At 41.4% G+C, this 19,811-nt stretch overlaps 3 protein-coding genes across 3 annotated transcripts; 1 reads left to right on the top strand and 2 right to left on the bottom strand.

The window, feature by feature from the left end:
- Positions 1-1,421: 1,421 nt before the first annotated feature.
- Positions 1,422-2,526, bottom strand: LOC128714525 (cytoplasmic dynein 2 light intermediate chain 1). The gene is made up of 2 exons (XM_053809399.1): positions 2,377-2,526; positions 1,422-2,309 (listed from the first exon to the last, which is right to left on the bottom strand). The coding sequence occupies exons 1-2, from the start codon at positions 2,524-2,526 to the stop codon at positions 1,422-1,424; spliced, it is 1,038 nt and encodes a 345-aa protein (XP_053665374.1).
- A 1,501-nt stretch (positions 2,527-4,027) lies between these two features.
- On the bottom strand, positions 4,028-8,993 carry LOC128711176 (carnitine O-palmitoyltransferase 1, liver isoform). The gene is made up of 11 exons (XM_053806040.1): positions 8,853-8,993; positions 8,644-8,780; positions 8,413-8,569; positions 7,871-8,314; positions 7,286-7,801; positions 7,176-7,201; positions 5,836-5,901; positions 4,994-5,132; positions 4,678-4,926; positions 4,239-4,598; positions 4,028-4,159 (listed from the first exon to the last, which is right to left on the bottom strand). The coding sequence occupies exons 1-11, from the start codon at positions 8,991-8,993 to the stop codon at positions 4,028-4,030; spliced, it is 2,367 nt and encodes a 788-aa protein (XP_053662015.1).
- A 10,159-nt stretch (positions 8,994-19,152) lies between these two features.
- On the top strand, positions 19,153-19,375 carry LOC128711356 (60S ribosomal protein L38). The gene has a single exon (XM_053806225.1). It carries the CDS (start codon positions 19,153-19,155, stop codon positions 19,363-19,365), a length of 213 nt encoding a protein of 70 aa, XP_053662200.1. The 3' UTR covers positions 19,366-19,375.
- Positions 19,376-19,811: the final 436 nt, after the last annotated feature.

Genomic DNA, 19,811 nt, shown 5'->3' with positions numbered 1-19,811 from the left:
CACGGTTATCCCTCAACTATTCGCCCCATCTGTTTGTGTGTGTATGCAGAAAATTTTCATTTCGGGCTTGACGTGACGGAAAACCACCCACCTTACCGCATCGAAATGAGTGAGAATTTAATCGATACAGTGCTTGCGGGGGATGGTTCTATGCTGCTGGCCATCACAATTCACCAAACATTTGCTTATCCGCTCCCGGCTGAGGCTCAGCAAAGTGTACGCTACTCCGTGTCACTGGCTTACTTCAACCGAAATGCGTTCGTGGTGCTTTTGTGCGAAAGAACTGGTGAGCAGAACGCGAAACATGAGCGATACAACGCGTACACACACTTTGCCCTCCCCCAAATTGTGAAGCTATTTTCCTTACGTTTCCATGCCAGCGAACACAAGCAGGCATGGAAATGGGAGCCGACGTACTTTCCACCACGGCACGTACGATTTCGCGAGCCAACGCCGTGAGGAGTGGGTTTAAACTGAAAGAAAATCGCATCCCCACGATATGTGCGTGCGCGCTGACTCCATGGAGCGCTCCGCGAGAGATCCGAGCGTGGCACAGTGGTTGTCGGTTGTTTAAGTCGCTGGACAAATTTGGAAAAAAAATTCTGCTAGCACATACTTGCATTGGCAGGAATTATGCTTAGCACTTTTTTAGTGTCGATTGAAAATGTTGACATCATAATGTCATTAGGAAGACTTAATAACGAACTGAGTGTCTATGCTAGTGGAGAGTGTGATTGTTTATCCAAAAAAGTGATTCCCAAATTATCAAACCTGCGTGAATATGCCGTCAGTTCCATTAATCTTTTCGCAGTGTTTAAAATCACACCTTTTTATCGCCCAGAAATTAATACCAGTATTCGTCACATGTGTTTGTTTATTATACTAATTCTCGTTTTCAAAGCAATCTAACTTTATCATCAAACACCAATTTTACTTCAGCTTGTATTTCGCAGATAATTTGTCAGATTTGACTTATAGTGAGGTTCTAGCATAGTTCACCCAGTAGTGAAGCAGTAGTTAATGCATTTTCATAATTCCTTCTTATGCTATATCGTGTGTGTGGCACGAAATTCTTTCAGATCCTATCATATGTCGCACATGCGCTTACACTTCTATGGCTGCACGAAAGAACTGTTTTTATTTACATCCTTTTCCGATAGATGAACAGCACCACTACTCATGGGCCACGGCCGCATACCCTCGCCCGTGTGCTACAAACGAGGGTTGGAGGGTTTTTTTTTTATGTGGTTTCTGTTTTGCCGTAAACCGCCGATTTCTTCGCACTGGCGCTAACTGGCAGGGTTGTTAACCTTGCCGCGATTGAATTGCGTAACATTTTCTGTTTTCCTTTGCTGTTTTTTGCTTACTTATTAGCAGCGTTATGTGCTTGCTAATTAACAATTATCAAGCGGAAGCAGAATTTACTGAACCACTTCGAACTTCATGCGTATCTCGGTATCCTTCAGCACATACATCAATTCTTCGTCCTTTTGCGAGCGCAGTTCGTCGATCGTAACCTCCTTAAATCCGGCGTCCTTCGCTGGATCGTCTGGCACAATGGCACTGTTTACTAGTGGCAGCTGGGGTATTTGCGTACTAAAGCTGTGTCCAATGCGTTCCGAATTGCTAGGCGTAACACCGATGCGTGCCCAAGAGTCGGCCCCGAACGGTATGGTAAGGGGAGACGAATGATCGAAAGTGGCCGCGCGAAAGGGATTTGAAGGACTTCCGAAACCTAAATGGTTCATCGTGTCTCTGGCAAGCTTCGAAAGGGAAGAGTTTTTCGAGGAATAGTATACCAAAGCGGCACCGAGCGTGTGTGCGATGGAGCGCAAACATCGGCAGACATGTTTGCGCACTTCCGAGTCCAAATTTTGGTAAACGTCGTACTTACCACCGACGATAACGATTGGAAATGGAAACAGCTCTAGTGTGCCTAGATCGGGATGCTCTTTACCGATCCGTTGGGAGGTCAGTGACTTCATTTCCTCAATCTGGCCAGCAGCGGCGTGTTTACCAGTCGCTTGCCGCAAACCATTCAGCACACTTTCGAGATCGGTCCACAGCCGGTCCGGTTGGGAAAGATCCAGCATAATGATGCTAGAGAACGTCTGCAGCCCATGTGAACGGATGGGCATTTCAATTAGCTGGCTGGAGTTAGCTAAACTACCCAGTTCCCAAACGTTGCATATATTCTTTTGGGCTCCCTGTCCCGACGCAGTTTTGCGGCCGAACGAATATTCTAACGCCAGTGTTGGGCGCGGTACATCATCCCGATCGAGGAATCTATTGATGAGCGTCGATTTCCCCTGAAAGAAAATCATGTTTCATTCATTAGACTTGCTAATTAGGCCAGCTAGAAGACCAATGGCTTACAACTCCTTTGCTTCCGAGCACGAAAACCGTACGCTCAGTTGGTGCTGTAGCGAGCCGGGATTCATTTTTCAGTTGCTCTGTCACCAACTTGACGGCAATGTCCTGTATTGTTTCCGTAGTATCAACCTCCATCGAGTTTAGTTCACTCATGTTTTATCTCTTTTGATAAAAATACGACGGCTTCACACGACGAACAAAAAAGGCGAAAAAACGCTCTGATAAAATATTACAGCCAACCGACCACAAACCGTGATGTCAGTTGGCAATGGAACTGGAGTGACATTTTACGTTGCTAAGAACAACGAATTGTTTGGTAAGCAGGAATGGCTCGCCATAGTAACGCAAAAGTAGGTAGGTGCATACCATTCCCTATCGCATTCTTGTTGGCTTGTTGCAACGAGTATTTGCACATTTGCCAACTTCATTTTTGGGCCATATTTACTGCCCATAAATATTATCCACATCCGTGTTTATGCGAGATAAATGAAGATGTGCAATAAAATAAAGTAAGAGTAAACTAAATATCATTGTAACAAAGATGCATTCTGATAAGACCGTCCCAGAAAACCCAAACGATAAAAAAGAAAAAATAAATAAGTTAAACAAAACATTTCTACGAATGACGATAATAAAACATTAAAATTCAAGATTTAAATTCTTCTATTTTGGATCTTTAGAAGCAATAAGATCAATGCAAATTACGGAACAGCACAAGATTTTGTTGATGTACACGTGTATTTATTTCCAAAATATGGTTTTATACTAAATTGTAAAACTGCTTAAAAAGTGGCTAGCTTCAGTTGTTTGTCTTAACGAGCATGTACACCCCTTTTTATCTATCTTCCACACACCACAGCTTCTAATTCCTTCCTTTACGCTATCTCTGTATATCGATTACCATTAGTTTCTCTTTTTTGTGTGGGTGTATTCATCTAATGTTATCTACAACAAACACTTCTTCCAGTACTTTCAACGAAAATTAATAAGAAAAAACAAATAAACGGTTGTTTGCAGCGTTTCGTGTCGCCCTTCCACCCTTGACCTCGTGTGTAACATTTTGTGTGTTTGATGTTGGTATGTCTTTCAATTGCATTGATGATTGCATAGTTAGCAGCAGTTCTGTGTGATCGCACTTGATCACGCTTATTCTCTAAAAATCAACTAAACTCTGCTCTCTCCGGGTGATGTGCTTTAGTAGTGTTTAATGCATTCTTAATCGATCCGTAGGCTAAACTAAACTTCCGTATGTTGTTGTTTTTTTTTTTGTTTGTCTTAATTTTTGTTTCTTTTACCTATTATAGACTATTGATGGAAAACGTATTTCGACCACATTGCACTTCACATTACATCACTATTTCCAACAAATATCAGCATTAATAGTACTTTTTAACGGAAAACTTACACAGCTCCAGCTATAAAATATCGGTTAACAAATAAAATCCTGTACGGAACAAAATATCGATGGGAGAACCTTCGATGAAAAGAAAAGTGTACAGATAGATCGTCTGCTGCAGTAACGGTTATGAAACCTTTTTATAACGCACTAGAGTTCGTAGACATTCAGTTCCCTTTGATAAATGTATTGATGTTTTCTGCACGATATGTGTTGCAACAGGGATTACATTCTTAGCTGTGACATCCACACTTATCATTATTTGGCCTCTGATTTGTCCGATTTGACACCGGACGAGGTGGTTTTCTTCTGTAAACTACGATATTCCTCAAAAAGATGCTTCATATCAGCCAAGGCGCGACAAATTTCTTGCGCGAATCTTTCTGAGCTCTAAAATTTAAAAGAAAGCAAGAGTGATCATTAGTTTTATGTGTGTGTGAAATCGAATCATGTGCGCTGCGTTCATTACCGTTGTTCCACATGATTTTTTAGACGATATGTGGAAGAAGATGAGGTCCTCACCGGCCACGATATACGACACACCATACCCATCGTCGGCAACGGGGCCAAACCCGCCACCAGCGCTGATGCAATTTGGATGCTTCTTCAGGTCCATTTTGGACGTTTGCCCGTGTGGCGTTTGACTAGTGGATAATCTCCAAGGCTCACTCAACACTTCCTGCAGGAAGGGCGAGTCGATCTCCAGATACTTGGAAACGACATACAGACAGAAAAGGTGTCGATCGATTCCTTTGCCACACATTGCGTCCTGGTAGCCCAGCTGGTGTCTTTCACAGGCCGCATTCAACAGACGAACACGTTCCTGAACCTATTTCGGGAGGATAAATTGTGGGAACAATCAATATCATGCCAAATATCTGTAGCGGGTTGCTTTTGAAATTACTTACCGCAACATCCTTATCAAGCATTGCTTTGACCCACGCGGCCGATTCAATCGTGCACGGACGAACGGTTTCCGTACGACCTTCGCGGAATAGCCGAGTCATAGATGCTTCGTACGTCAGGGAGAACTTTCCAGCATCACGATAGTACGCCAGCTGGAGCGCCATTTGGATGAAGGCGTCCGGGGAAAGGCGGCAAGTCTTCATCAGTCCCTTACCGTACGCATCATGTACCAGAATCCGCAAATCCACATCCTATCACGTCCGAAAAAAGTAAATTAATTACAATTCATGCACATGCTGGCGTAACAAACAATCTTACATTCAACAACTTTTGGGCAGAAATGTGCGCCTCATCAATAGCGTCCAGCGCTACTCTATCGTTCAGGTCCCACGTCAAACGTTTGGGAGTCGGTGGTTCGAACTCAGGAATGCCAGCAGTGTTACCATTTTCATCATATCTATTCCATCCAACGTTTGTGATCGATGTGCACGAAAATTGTAAAAGAAATAGATTAGTTAGGAGAATGTGGAGATAATAAGGATCATTTCGGGTGTTAGTTCGCTTTGTGCAAATTAGCATACAACGGTAACTACTGGTGTAGCAAACTACTGTTAGAAGCTCATCTAAAACCAAATTAATATGCATTGCAATATTCAAAAAGAAAGCAATCACTAGCTCAGCTATGTGTATTTTAGTAAAAAATAATTGTTTCAAGTGCATGGAGTGTAACTTTGTTTAGAATTATTTCGTAACCGATAAATAATCATCAAGGGCATTCTACTATTGTCTCGCTGATAAATATGTTTCATTCGACTTTTTATAGTCCTACGTAAAGTGGGTCAACATTATTGTGCTCGAACAAGTTCCATTCGTTTACTAATGCAACTAAAAACGTAAAAAAAGATTAATTTAATGAACATTTTGAAGCAGTTGTGCCCAGATGCAATTTGTTTGACTAAATACGAAAATTACAACTTGCTTTGTAGAATGCTTCTCCGCTCCATACAGCAATTTTGATGGAATGTTAGGGAGATTAGTTGGGTTAGAACACATGCTTCATTCATTCTACACGTAATATTGTAGAACGTTTAGGAGTAAGTTTTACAGTCGTCAATGTGTTTGAGGTTTGGACAGGAAGGTCCTTATATTAAAACCGTTACCGTTTAGTGGTTGCCTCTTCAGCGACAATATATTCCCAAACATGTGCCATAACAGGTGCATCAGCCCTGGTGAAAAACAGAAGTCAGTAGAATAGTAGTAATAGTCACACGTAAAGTTTGAAAGAAGTTATCATTGTAAATGATTTTGGTGTCTGAATGAATTATTTATCGATCGATGAAGAGAGAATGCAGTGTGTACAGAAACGTGGGATAGAAATGTTGTCATATTATGTACAATTTGGAGTATTTCAATGGATCCTTTGGGGAAAATAGTCTCCATGAAAGCGATAAAGCAGTCCAACGGTATATCTTTCCCAGTTGTTTGTTTGTCCATGAAAGAGAAAAAGCTTGATGCACCATCACCTGTCGGTTTAACAGCTCAATACACCACTGATTATCCATCCTAACATTCTTTTTGCAGAGTAGAGCATTACGGAACCAAATGAAGAAACTAAAGCATAATGTGAATCTATTTACAACGACCAAGTGAGTTTAATCCATTATTATCACTATCTTCAACCGAAAAAGTAGCTATCACCATTTTCATTCTGAGCAGTACACGTGCGAATGTTCCGCTGGGAACACATATCCGAATAGTGGTCTCTTTAAGCAAGACCGCTGTGTAATAACTATGTACATAAGCAAAACAGAAAGCAAACGTTTTAATAAAAAGGCGTTGAACACTTTACCGCTGCTCAGTTTCTCCCATGATCAACATTTCCCAAATGTGCGACATAACGGCTGCATCCGCCCTGTGTAAGTGTACGATGACGAAACGACGTACGACCGGGATTCATATGAAGGGGAATATTGATGAGGTAACGGACCGAATCGTATAACATATAGATGTTCAAAATGGTTTGAAAAAATTCGGCACGAATTACATTGGTGTATTGAGATTATGATGACCCCAAAAAAGCATTTGGTTGGTGAATGGTATATTCGATGCGGACGTTGTACGGCGGTTTGGTAAATCATTGTTGATGTAGTTTTTTTTACAAAAATGAAATTTGAAAGAAGAATTAAAAAAATGCATGAAACAATTTGCTGCATATTTGGATGTTGTACGGCCGCTGCAAAATGAAAATGGAAAAACCATCACGATATTCTGCTCTATTTTGCACTGTTGTCGAAGGACACCTCGAGGATCATAGAACGAATCCAACGATGAAATAACAATGACTCATCTTATTGATTCGTTGGCATCAATTACAATCGATATCCAATAGTTGTTTTTTTTTTGTAAGGTCGGCCAGGCCGTATTGCTCGATATCCAATAGTGATTATCTGTTAAATTAAATGATTCTGACAAGAGAAGATCAGTCAACAGTCCAACTTACCAAGTATGTTCCGCATTAAATCCAATCTATATGTACAATAGAAAAACGTTAACCGTGCGTTATTGAAAAATATGGAATAGTTTTTTTTTTACTTTTCAGAATATGCTTACCCTTCCGTTACTACCAACACACACGGTAAAGCTCTTGTCGAACCAACGATCGTGTCCATTGCCGTGCAACAAATACCGTCCGAACTGATCCAACTTTTCCGGATGAGCTAAATCAAATTCGAAAGGTTTTTCATCAAGCGACAGCACGAACGCAGCACTTTCGACGGTATGCAGTGACGTGCGGTTCACTCCCTTTGCAAACACCGTTTGCCTAATCTGGGCCCATTTTGTGCGATCTCCGGCCGTCAGCGAAGCCAACAACTCTTCGCCCGGTTGTGGTTTTTCCGCACCCTGCTGCAAGATGTGTTCGATCTGAATTTGCAACTCACACGGGCGCAAAATTCGACCATTATGATAGATGATAACTTTGTAATAACAGCTGCGGTACAGTACGACGATGTGGTTCGAGTCTTGATAGTGAATGATCTTATCACTCTCTATTCCGGGTGCACGTACGGTGTTGAAGATACGCTCGTACTGCCATGAACACAGAGGCACCAAACCTTGCACTAGAATCTGCAAACATATTCGAACCCAATGTGTTAAGCTAAGGAATAATTTCCTGCAAATTCTTCGCATTCTTACCGGCTCTAGTTCCTGACGTTCAACCGTACGGCGGAACTGTAGCAACAAGTTTACCACACTGGCGGCACGTGCACTCTGTACCTTGGTCGGGTGCATGAAAATGGCATCGATACCGTAAAAGTTGCTGTTTACCATCAGTGCTCCACGGCCTCGCAGATAGACGTACTCTTCCCACCAATCGGATACGTAGTTAGTGGACCACCAGCTCTTAAGGAACAGATATCGTTGCAATTTTGTCGAGATGCCAAGCTGGAATTCTTTTGCAAGCCGTTCCATGCGGTTGTAGTTGGAATCATCCAACAGTGGGCGAACGGAGCGAAGGTAACGGGACATTGTATCTTGCACGCTTGGCAACGGTAGCCTCGGGAGCGATCCTTGAAAGCTGTACAATCCTGGCTTGTTCCAGGTGGCAAGAACTTTCACAAACAATCCCCACAGTCTTGTCTGGCGGTGAAACACATAGAATGAAATGAAACACATTAGCAATGGCATAATGAACTTTACCTACGCTACAATCAGTTGGTGCCGGTTTGGTACAATACCTGTAAGGAAACTCTGCTACCAGGAGCTCGTTTTTCATACATCCACCCTTTGTACATCAGCAACAGTTTTAATGAATAGCGCATTGTGTAGCAAATCGATAGCCATACTACCAACCCGGCTAATGAGCATGCCGTCAACTGCCATTGGAGTGAATTGCTAGAATGATAGAAAAATAATGATAATAATGTCATCTGATGCGTCTGCCCTGTTTTGCCGTAAAATTAGCTTACCCAGGTAAAATTGATAACCATTTGGCCACCAGATCGAATGGAACGTGTCGTTGTGTAAAATGAAGTCCTATCGCGATCGCTATCACCAACCACAAGCTTTGTAGATGAGCCGGATAAACACCGTTGCGTACTCCAGTCTGCGAAATGATGGGAATGAGTAATGAAGAATAGAACTCTATTCGCATTTCGATCGCTATTCGATCACATACCCGGAATCGAGCCAATCGTTTCTTCCACGAACGGACACCTGACTGCCAGACAAGATCCAAGACTTCACGATCGTAATTGATGTCCCATCCTTCATGGGTGATTGAGAATGAGAATGCAACAGCTGAATGTGCTTCAGCCATTGCACCGGCCTATACGTTACCGGTACAAATACAGCAATATTCGCTCACACTTCACAACTTTGAGCAACTTTCGTCTATAACTCAACCTTCCAGTGCAGTCAGGATACGATTCGTGATAGTTGCTCCCACACTGTTCAATCACAACCGTTCACAACCCGTTGCACAGTTCAACGATCGCGGTGATATAGTAAAGCTGATAAAAATATTCGAAACTCACTGTAACAGACCATAAGATAAAGAGCACAATAAATAACAATGCGAAAGGAATAATGCATCACATATCAAAATAGGTCACCACCGGACACACCGATTAGGGTTCGGACCACTCACAACAGGTTCGTCGCTTCCTAAAAATACACAAAACGCTGTCTATGCTGATAACTTTCAGCTCGAGAACTGACAAACGTTATCAGTGGGTTAAGAAAGCATGTCGCGGTGGCGGTACTGACAACCGGTTCCAGATAAATGGCATGATGGAAAACGTGCAGTCACGCTGCTGTTGACCATATTTTCTGATTGCGGCAAAGATTGAAGGTTAATATTGTTTCACACTCATTGTAGTAACAGGTGTAGGGCCCGTGTGGGAGTGCAACAACTATTATAATTGTCTAGGACAGCATTCAGTGGAGCGGGTTTCCCTCCACACCACTAGAGTGACTTGTTGCTTAGATAATGCTTAGCTTGCTCATGAGAGTAAAGTGATTTGTGCTGTTCTACATATGATACATGTATATTATGTCTTAAATCAAAAATATTAACAACGTACTGAACTGTATCCCTCGATAGATTTCGTTTGTGTCACGGGTAGTTAATTTTAAGCTCTTGTGTTTATCTCCACAAAAACTTGAAACGATGTTTCTTATGTTTTGAAACAATCGTGACCTTTTAGATTTATCAACTCTCACTGATCCTCTGGCGACGCATAACACCACAGATAACGAACACACTCAAAGATTTCTACACGCGGTTGCAGCCGCATCAATGACGGTAGTACAGATTTTCACGTGATTATATTTTAAACTTGAATCTGAAGTACAGTCGTGAGCAGCACGTTTGTTATCGTTGTTGTGTAAGCATTTGGAAGGTGCTTTACACTTACAAAAAAAAACACTCTTTTAATAAGGAAACAGAAAAATAAAACAAACATTCAACAAAAACAGTTCTTCCTGCAATACATTTACTGCGTTTACAACAATGACCTTAAAAAAAAACACTATATAACAACAATGGATGTGACTTTTATCTACATTATATTACGTCGACGATTCAACCGTACGCCATCTGGTGAGCATCGAAATCTGGCCGTACTGCGTCTCTCAGGTTGGTAAAACTTTCGATTCGATTGCAAAATCATCACTTCCATTGACCTTGAGAGCTTAAAGGCTACCCCTCTCGAAATGCCTTCCATTGGTGAACTTAGGCGAACATAGGCGAACGAATGTACAAACGTACGAACCATCCAATGCCAACGGTGGTTGCGGTTACGAAATGACGATATGGGTTTAAAGAAACCGGTGCCACAGACTTAACGGCGATATTTATTTGCGTTTGACATTGAAAAGCCCACCATTCGGAATCCGAGTTTCTGCTAAAATTTACACCATGTGCAACGTATTTTGGACGGTGGAAAAGCTTCAATTGGTGGCCGGCGTGTCTGGAGAAAACTGTTCACTCCAACACGATGCCCGATCGGGGCTGATATGGTGGTTGTTTCCACGTGTAGCAGCAACCAAACATAACGCTCACCCATCGTCGGCAACAATTCATTGTGTCGGAGCGGGGTGATTTTCTCGAACTGCAGAGAACTACTATGCCATATGCACGCCACCTACCTGGGCTAGGCTAAGCAAAGTTTACAGTAAACTTTCCACTTTCCATTCGCCTGAAACCTAACCACTCGGTTCGCCCAGGTCTGACACACGGAAGAGGTCGTTGTGGCAAGTGCGAAGGTGAGCGCCATTTATTTCCATTTCTTTATTAGAGCATACCTATTCGATGAATCTAAATCCACTGCTCACAATGGCCTTAACGCGTAGCGGCATGCAAACGGGTCAAGCATCAAGTTCTAATGAGGAAGTAATGCATTCCTTCATTTGCGCGATGTTCACACCATACCGAGCACTGTTCCTGCTACATTTAAGCGATCGCCGTTAGTGGCCGGCCTGCACAAACACTGTTGTTAAGTGTGGCGACGTGAGGGCGCGTATAGCCCTTAAGGTCGTCTAGTTTCGTTACAGGTAGACACCACCGTAAACTCCACCTTTCACCAGAAATCGCTAACAAATCAGTACGGTTTCAAAGTATTTCCAATTTCGGTAGGTATCGATCGCGATCGTAAAGATCGCCTTGGTGATGTATACTCGATTTTAAAAGCTATGCTGATGAAACGACCCTTCTCTTAACGGCTGTGTGGTGATGGTGATGGCTCTGTACCTTTACTATATTTCGAAACGTAAAGTTGCTTAAGCCAAAGATCGAATACCAAAAGGGCTGGTCTGTAACCATCCCGATCGATCGAAGGTACGGCCGAAGTTTTCTGTAGCTGATCACAGCGGACACAAACACAAAGAGACAAGATCGTTTAAGTCCAGCTGATGTTGGTCTCAGAGACTCAGAGGTTAATTTCCCCACCATGTAAGATGCAGTCACAGCACTCGGAAGCCCTTTGCTCTGACGTGGTATGCACGCTTTACGTAAAAATCTGCTGAAAAGCTTCACACAGCACTTCGGATACCGTATAACCTCTTTTAAAGATGGTTCGGTTATTAGAATAATAAGATCTTTAAACTATTTCTAACCACATTAGCCAACACTACAAGTACGTGAAGTCACAGAATGAATCGAATAAATGGGTAAGGGGTCCCACACTACCGTTATCAGCTGCAGCCTTATATGGAGGAAGCATCAAACACGTCTTTCCGCTTGTCACTACTTCACATGGAAGCTGCTAGTGCGTGATAATAATGATATGGACGACGCACGTCAGCAGAACAATCACGAACCGCGCGCAATGACTAGTGACCGTCGACTAACGCTCGGTGCCGTCGACGATGTTGTCGTGAACCGAGGTTCACCCAAACCGATGGAGGGCGTGGGGTAAAGGGAGATGCGTCCAGCACGCATGTTCTACGTCACGCACCTTTGTGTTTTGGCGTGTTGGTTGGCGTCTTCGCAGCAGTGGTAGTGTGGCGTGGCTTTTGCTGGCGGGATGTGACTTTTTCTTGACATTGTGTGCGGACGACTGCTGATCCCTCTGTGCCTCATTTTTGCCTTACGCCTTTTGTTTCGTTTCGGTAAAGCTTAAGAAACAGTAATACTGGAAAGATATGATCTTCAGTCGAACGGTGTATCTTCGAGGGGCAGTTTCTGTCAACAACGTACCCCGTAACGAAATGTTGTAGCATTCCTTGATATTTGCAAGCATTTCGACCTTTGCTTATTAGTCAGCGTATTTTGATTTAGTCGCGTCTAGTGATCCCTGTTAATCCTCGATTAATGAATGCTAAGCCGTGGACACCTGATGACACATGTGCCCATATTGAATGTGTGATTGATTTAAAAAAACATCCTCCTGTAACACGCGAAAAGCCTCAGAGGTATGGGTTCAATGTTCCATTTAGCACCCGTAAAGCTTCACCTTTGGACCGGAAAGTTGTCAACCGTACAACAAGATGTTTGATTCTCGCTCTCTCTCTCTCTCTCTGCTTCCCGGCCAAAAAAAAAACATGATTCTTGTAGTATTTTTGTGTCCAAGCATCAAACACATAAAAATCAACCAAAAGCATACTCAACACGCCCCGAAAACCGAATTCGCGATAGTGACGTAAATGTGAAGCGAACCAGTACAAAGTCCATCACTCTGGCAATAGCGTTGCGCCGTAGGTCGCCGATAGTGAAGCACGCGCAGCCTTAGCGAGTTCCGGCAAAACACAACGTCATGTATGTGTACGGTTCGCGACGATTGTCTCGAGAGCCGATTGGATTATGATGATTACATATAGACGCGGCTTCGGGATACTTCAACCAACCCAAATAGAACGCTTCTCGTAGCGCTGAGCACACGCCGGCTGATGCTGAATGTACGAAAATTTTCGCTACTTGAGTACGATTGTTGTGAAAAATAGCATAATGAGTATTCTGGCTTGAGAGTGCATATCGTTATTGCGATCGTATCGCTCGTTCGTCATAGAGAGTTTTACATCAAATGTGTGCCGATTTTTAGCAAATTCACTGCACGGATATCGCCAGCGTCGCAGTAATGCGAGGTGTGTCCGACACTGCGAAAGGAATAATCTTTTCATAAACCTATTAGCTTCAGATCCGGAACGAACCGGTTACTAAATCCTGCACTGGAACGAGGAAGTGATAAGTGTCAGTGATTATGCGCAAAAAATGGCAAACTTATCGGTGGAATGGTGGATATATCAGTATATAGACACGTAACCATCAACATATACAATAGAGTGGCGGACGGAGAAGCGTTAAGACATATATAAATGTGCTCAACTTGTGTGGAAGCATTTAATTAGGATTTTTATAACATATATAGTTGCCATTGACCTTAAACTTCTTCTCCATATTTAACAGTTTACTTATGACAGCTGATCACATTATCAACTGCATTTCAATTGTTGCTATTAATTAATTATAATGAGTGGCTTTATTCGATAAAACTAATGGGCAAAATACGTGAAATATTGAAACTCCCATTCATTTGGAAACTTTTTATGCAACAAACAACGCCAAGTTCGCCTCTAGTTTTAGAGAAATCGGTGATCTGTGAAGGAAAAAAGATATATTTTTAATCAGCATAAACGTTCGTTGTTAGTGTTGTTATGTCCTTGATGGGATGGGCCAACACAGCCATAGAACTACCACACCGTAGATATAGCTTGACCCTTTTCCCTTTTTTCGTTAGAACGGCCAGGCCTTATCGACTTATTTTTATTACGTAGCCGGATAGTTTGTCCTAGCTACCGGATCGGGTTTTCCGCGGTCCTGTCGTGTGAACCACCTACCTACCGGACCCCTGTGCTCTTCCTTCTAATCACATTCATTTCTGGAGTTAAACCAAGGGTCGGTAAAAAGCGGCCAGCGGTCCAAATCCGGCTGAACAATAGATTTTATCCGATCTGATAGAAAATTGTGCAAGTCCTCACACACAACACAAGATCTTTTCAACACGACACAATGTATATATGTGAAACATCATTATGGTCAAATGGGTCATATTTGCCCACATTTTTTCAATAAATGTTCTTTCCCCGACCAATTAATTATCGGTCGTTCCGAAAACTTACTAAAGTGGCTTAAACATAATCATGGACGCAGAAATTGAAACCTATTGTCCCTAATGTAACCATCGATACCTTTATATCGATACCATATGACAGGAATTGAGGATGACAGAGTATGGTAAAGGATATCAAAATCCGACTGTGCTTTTTTCACATTCTGCAGGTATTTCAACCATTTAGAGCAAAGTAACATATTAACAAAAAGCAAAAAAAAAAAAAGAAAAGTACAAAACATTAAAAAAGCACTGCCTACAGTTGGCAATTTAAATTTTGAAAAATCGTATGTGTCCCAGCAGAACTAACACTTATTGGATAATTTATAAATTCATTTCTACAATGTTTTATGGTATCACCTATTTCATGTGTCTGAGCTTGTGATGGGAAAAATGAAATTTTAGCCGGAATCAATTTTGACTAGCTCCGAAATTTTCTAGAATCGAATCCGAAGAATAGCCCCGGAACCAGTCCGAATCTACTAGGTTAGTTCCGGTCCTGTTGTGAATTGATTGGACCTAGGTTCGTAACAAATCATAAAATCGGATTTTGCACCTACATGTTGCACTTTTTTTAACGAACTGAGGACATTTTCGTCTTTCTTTCCCATGGGTGACGGCGGTTGGTGTGCCACGATATTGTTGTGTAAGTGAGAAGATTAGATTCTCAGAAAGATAACTAGAAGACTAGTCACTAGAAAATAGTTTATTGTGTAAAATATTTTAACAAATTACGTTTATAAAACATAACCACGGTCGTTAGCGTCTGTAGTTGCGATCGTTTCGAATAATACTTCGTTTAATATACATCTTATTTTCGACATTTTTTTTTAATGTCACACGATCACACACACGATCTTGACAATGATATGTCATTTTTTTACTTTTTCAATTTGCTTGTATAAATTTCATCTTCTGTTTTATGATTTTTTCAAAAATCTTTAAAAAAGTAGAAAAATTCACTGTAACACATTTACATCGAAGATTTTTTGTAACTCGAAAGCTGTAAATGACGTCAAGCTGTCATACTAATATACTTAATGGCGGCAATGAATATGTAAAAATCATATAATATAAGATTATTTTAATTTTGCCGTGAAAGAATGTTCACGGTAAAAGTAAAAAAAAGTGATTCCGTTCCGTTTCCGAAAAAATGGAGCATTCCTATCAATACTTCAGAATTCTTTCTACTATCTCAAACTATTCGTGAAAGGTATGCCGATCCCTGAGTTAAACCAATCTACGGATTGTGAGCCATCCTAGAGAACTTCAAATGGTTCGATGACATTCTTATTAGTGGTTACAATCATAGTGGTTAATATAATTCAGAGTATGAATGAATATTTGAATTGAGTGAAAGAATCAGCATCTCTATTTCAAATATTCATGAATCTTCTAAGATGTACGAATTGAACAAGATTTGTTTGTTATTCTAATCTAGTACTAACCCTAAAACATATAACTTCGTTCTTCAAACATAAAAAAACGCTTGATAATTCGGCTTAACTATTTTCATCGAAAATGATAAAATGTCTTTTGGATTATTTCTTCATGCGTGACTAATTCTTAATCCGACTTACGTTCGACCTTGCATAATATTTCAAATATTTATCGGTCGAACGCAATTTACCCTTGGACATTTTGTCTACACACCATTATGGGAAATACATGAACTGCTCGCAAATAATCCTTCTCTAGGTCACGAGTACGGAAAACCTTCTCCAAAACATTACTAGCAGATAGCTGACTAACTGATAAGTAAGGAATACGCTGTAGCACGGCGTCAAATAAGTTAAAAATATGTAAGAAAAAAAGGATAAGCAAAGTTCGGTTTCATTTATCGTGGCAAATCCCACGGTAAGCCTGTCCAGCGATGTTAACTCCCCTAAAAGAAGTTCCAACTGATCATTGACAATCGATCCCAACTGATACGCCAGAGAGCGAAGCTTGCACAGTGACTGTTCCGTTCGTTGTTGTTGTTTATTGTTTTTATAGAGACTTTGAGCTGGGCAGCTTCATTCGCTGCTTTCCGTTCGGTTCGAGATACAGCTTAAGCTTGGACGATAAGTTGTGCTTGTGAGTTTCATTAGTTGGCACGGTAATGGCAAGCGAGCCGGCTTTGCTACATTGACATGATCATTTTTGATTCACACTACTGTGTGTTCTAAACGAACGGTGAAATGAACGTACGACCTTTGGAATTGCGGGATGTGTGAAGCAGTATATCTGTTCTCGCGTCGATTGAGCAAAATAAATTACAACAGTCAACACAGCATCGAGAGCGTCTCGATAGCTTGCACATTTGCAAACAACTACTGGAGCATTAAAACGAACACAATTGTACTGGCGGTGGATACACAAGGCAATAATCCTAAAACCAGTTTCCTACATCTCTCGCCCACATAGGAAAAAAAATCGCCATCACGCACAGAATGATTATAGAATGGCGTTGGTCAGGTGACTTCTTTTTGTTACAGACAAACAATGTACAGTAACTTGAACATTTCATGCTGGCTAGTTGCAGCTTCGTAACTGGACAATTAAAAGACGACACAATCTTCTATTCCCCAAAGCATTCGATGTGGTACAAAACCACTAGCTCCTGCTCCAAAGATGGTGGGCATTCCATCAGCTGCGACCGATCGGTTGTAACGACTGCGGCGTTATTTTGGATCTGTGTGCGAGAGTGTCTGTTGGAAGCAAGTGAGTTCATTCATCAAACGCGTACACACACGAATGCGGTTTGTCGCTGTAAAGGACTTTGACCGCTGAGAAACGCGGCTTGTTGTCGCAGGTTTAGTTTTTCGTTTGCGTTGTATGATTGCATAATTTGATTTCATTTTTCGGTTCTCTTCTTTTCAAATAAGGTGCGATTTACCTTTTGTGTAAGTGAGAGAGCGCCCTGAGTTTGGAGATCGTTCGCTTTGGATAAAAACAAAACGAAAAGAGCTTCAAGGTCAGCCAAGGGAAAGCTGTTTTGTTACCCAGAAAAGAATGTTTACGTTTGGAAGCTAAAGTTATAGTTTTTATTCGACGAAGTTGGATTTTTTCATATGGTTGTATCTATGAGTAATTTGCAACTTAACAATATAATATAAAAAATACTATTCAAAATAAGTGATCAAGAGTAAGAAAATTTGAAGATTTTTTGCTTCATCATAGAGATACTAATGCAAAAAATACATTACTAATTATGTAAGACGAGTAGTTAAGTTCGTTTTCAGACGATGTTCAGGCACTGATCCAACATCCAACAAATAATTTCTCCATGTTAACCTTTTATGTTGCAAGTCGTTAAGTGTAGAAGATTTCTATTTCTTTGCCGTACTTCGATACTCGAAGCTCACGATAAAGCCAATGATTTGATTAGCACATTACTACGGAGAACACATCCTGTTTGTAATGTCAATTCCCGTCATGTGAAACTGCTTTATGCTTCGAAATAGCAGCACTTGAACATCATTAGGAATGTATATTATTATTGTTTACCCGTAACAGACTAGTTGGCTTTAATGGGAATTATCAATTAGTTGAACTAGCAATCAATGTATCGTTGAAGAATCGTTGATAATGTAAAAAAAAACATTTTAGCTAAAATTAACAACCGAACACATGTACAGTACTCCGTACATGTTTACCATGTTTACTGCCACGCAACGTCACAGATGTATGTGTGCGTTTAGGAGAATACGCATACATGCACGTTGTGCGAGGGTGCACGAAATACAAAAGTAGGTCAGTGGAAAAACGAAACCAAACAAACGGGAATGCCGACTGGCAAGGACGAACGGGAACATCATGTTTATATGTTTTTACACTCGCACATGATGTTTTTTTTTTTGCGATTTGAGAATTTTGTTTAATACCTTCTTGATCAACTGATTATAATCATAGGAATTTCATATTCTCCCCGAAGTTTATCATGTGCTCCAGGCAAAGAGACCTTGCGACAGAAAGGTGTCCAAAACCATTCAACAGAAAAGATTATGGACAACTTGCGCCTGGCATAAAAAATGCACATCCTCGATCTGTTGCATCGGAATCTTCGTCACAAGTAGTGGCGACGTTCAAAGTTCTTTCTATTTTTAATCACACTTACTTCGGCACCACCCAACCGCGCTATTGCTCGGTACTTCTTGATACGCGACACGGAATATGCCTTTGCACGTTTTCAACCTATTTCCACTGACCGTGATGATAGGATGGTTGTAAAAATATGTTCACAGCATAAAAACACTTTTCCTAATACGCGTGATGCTTTTAATTCAATTACCACTATACACTGATTACGCAAAACGAACACGACATAAAACAGAGAAAACGGGACTCCAACTACGAGGAACCGACCGCATTCAAGTTTTGATATTTTGCTCTGCGATACGGCAGGCCAGTCCATACAATCGGCTGACACTGACAGCTGTGTCAATTGACATAAGAAGACGATATTTATCGCCCTTGCGCCTTTGTGTATAATAATTTAGGATTTGATGCATTTTCAGAACAGCCTATCGATATTTAATGTAAACGTGTGATTTCTCGAACGTGGAAATATTCGAGATTTAAACGAATAAATATGTTTTATGAAAAAATAAAAATAATCGCCGAACTGCCACGCAGTAGTACAGTGTATTATCGCAAGAGGGCAGCAGTAGTCGTGATGGATGACGTGCGTCAAACTAGTTTCCGGTTAATTTCTCCCTGTCTCTCTCTTTTCGGGTTGTCGCTAACGTCAACAACACGCACGTTACCGAGGCGGAGTGAATTTTATTCGTTTTTCACCGCAATTTTGCTTACAAGTAATAGAATTTTTGATCCACAGAACGTTTGTGAGTTGTACTAACGGGGTTGTCTGTTATTTTCGATTACAGAATGCCGCAGGAAATCAAGGAAGTGAAAGACTTCCTCATCAAGGCCCGCAGGAAGGATGCGCGTGCGGTCAAGATAAAGAAGAACGAGACCAACACCAAGTTCAAGATCCGCTGCTCCCGGTACCTGTACACGCTAGTGGTTAAGGACATGGAGAAGGCAGAGAAGCTAAAGCAGTCGCTGCCCCCCGGCCTGCAGGTGAAGGAAGTGAAGTGATTTGGTGGTGATGCTTTGAAGCTGCTGCCGCTGCGTCTGTTGTGAAATGGACGGGGCGGATTCCGGTTTGACGTTTGACCGGTAATTGTTCCGCACAGCCTCTCGTAAAGTAATGTGGTGTTTCGTTCGTGTACTCTGTGTTTGCGGCTGCACAGGATGTGTTGCGAGAAGAAGCTGAACAACAGTTTCACATGCATGGTGGCGGTGAATAAAGAGTATGTGAGACGAATCGATAAAACGAATGTTGTTTACTGCTGTTTGCTGCGGGGCAAAGTGTTGATCAAACGGTTGTATAATCTTGCAAATCAAACGTAAACTATTTCACAACATCCCTCTTCGTGATTATTAATTTAGTATATCAACCAATTTAGGACGGCAGTCAGTTGATTGGAAGTTTCGCGTATTGAAAAATTTATCCTCGGAGCATACGGAATCCGGCAATATTA

The sequence above is a fragment of the Anopheles marshallii genome, chromosome 3, assembly GCF_943734725.1.
Source record: "Anopheles marshallii chromosome 3, idAnoMarsDA_429_01, whole genome shotgun sequence".
NCBI classification, from domain to species: domain Eukaryota; kingdom Metazoa; phylum Arthropoda; class Insecta; order Diptera; family Culicidae; genus Anopheles; species Anopheles marshallii.
This window is presented reverse-complemented; position numbering and strand designations above follow the sequence as displayed.

What these genes read in the sequence shown, in the direction of transcription:
- LOC128714525 (XM_053809399.1), bottom strand. Translation starts at nt 2,526, where the DNA reads ATGAGTGAACTAAACTCGATGGAGGTTGATACTACGGAAACAATACAG. An exon ending in TGCTCGGAAGCAAAGGAGTT is followed by an intron (nt 2,310 to 2,376) that starts GTAAGCCATTGG and finishes ATTTTCTTTCAG; the next exon opens with GGGAAATCGACGCTCATCAA.
- LOC128711176 (XM_053806040.1), bottom strand. Translation starts at nt 8,993, where the DNA reads ATGGCTGAAGCACATTCAGCTGTTGCATTCTCATTCTCAATCACCCAT. An exon ending in GTAGCAGAGTTTCCTTACAG is followed by an intron (nt 8,315 to 8,412) that starts GTATTGTACCAA and finishes TTTCACCGCCAG; the next exon opens with ACAAGACTGTGGGGATTGTT. An exon ending in TGCTTGATAAGGATGTTGCG is followed by an intron (nt 4,599 to 4,677) that starts GTAAGTAATTTC and finishes CTCCCGAAATAG; the next exon opens with GTTCAGGAACGTGTTCGTCT.
- LOC128711356 (XM_053806225.1), top strand. Translation starts at nt 19,153, where the DNA reads ATGCCGCAGGAAATCAAGGAAGTGAAAGACTTCCTCATCAAGGCCCGC.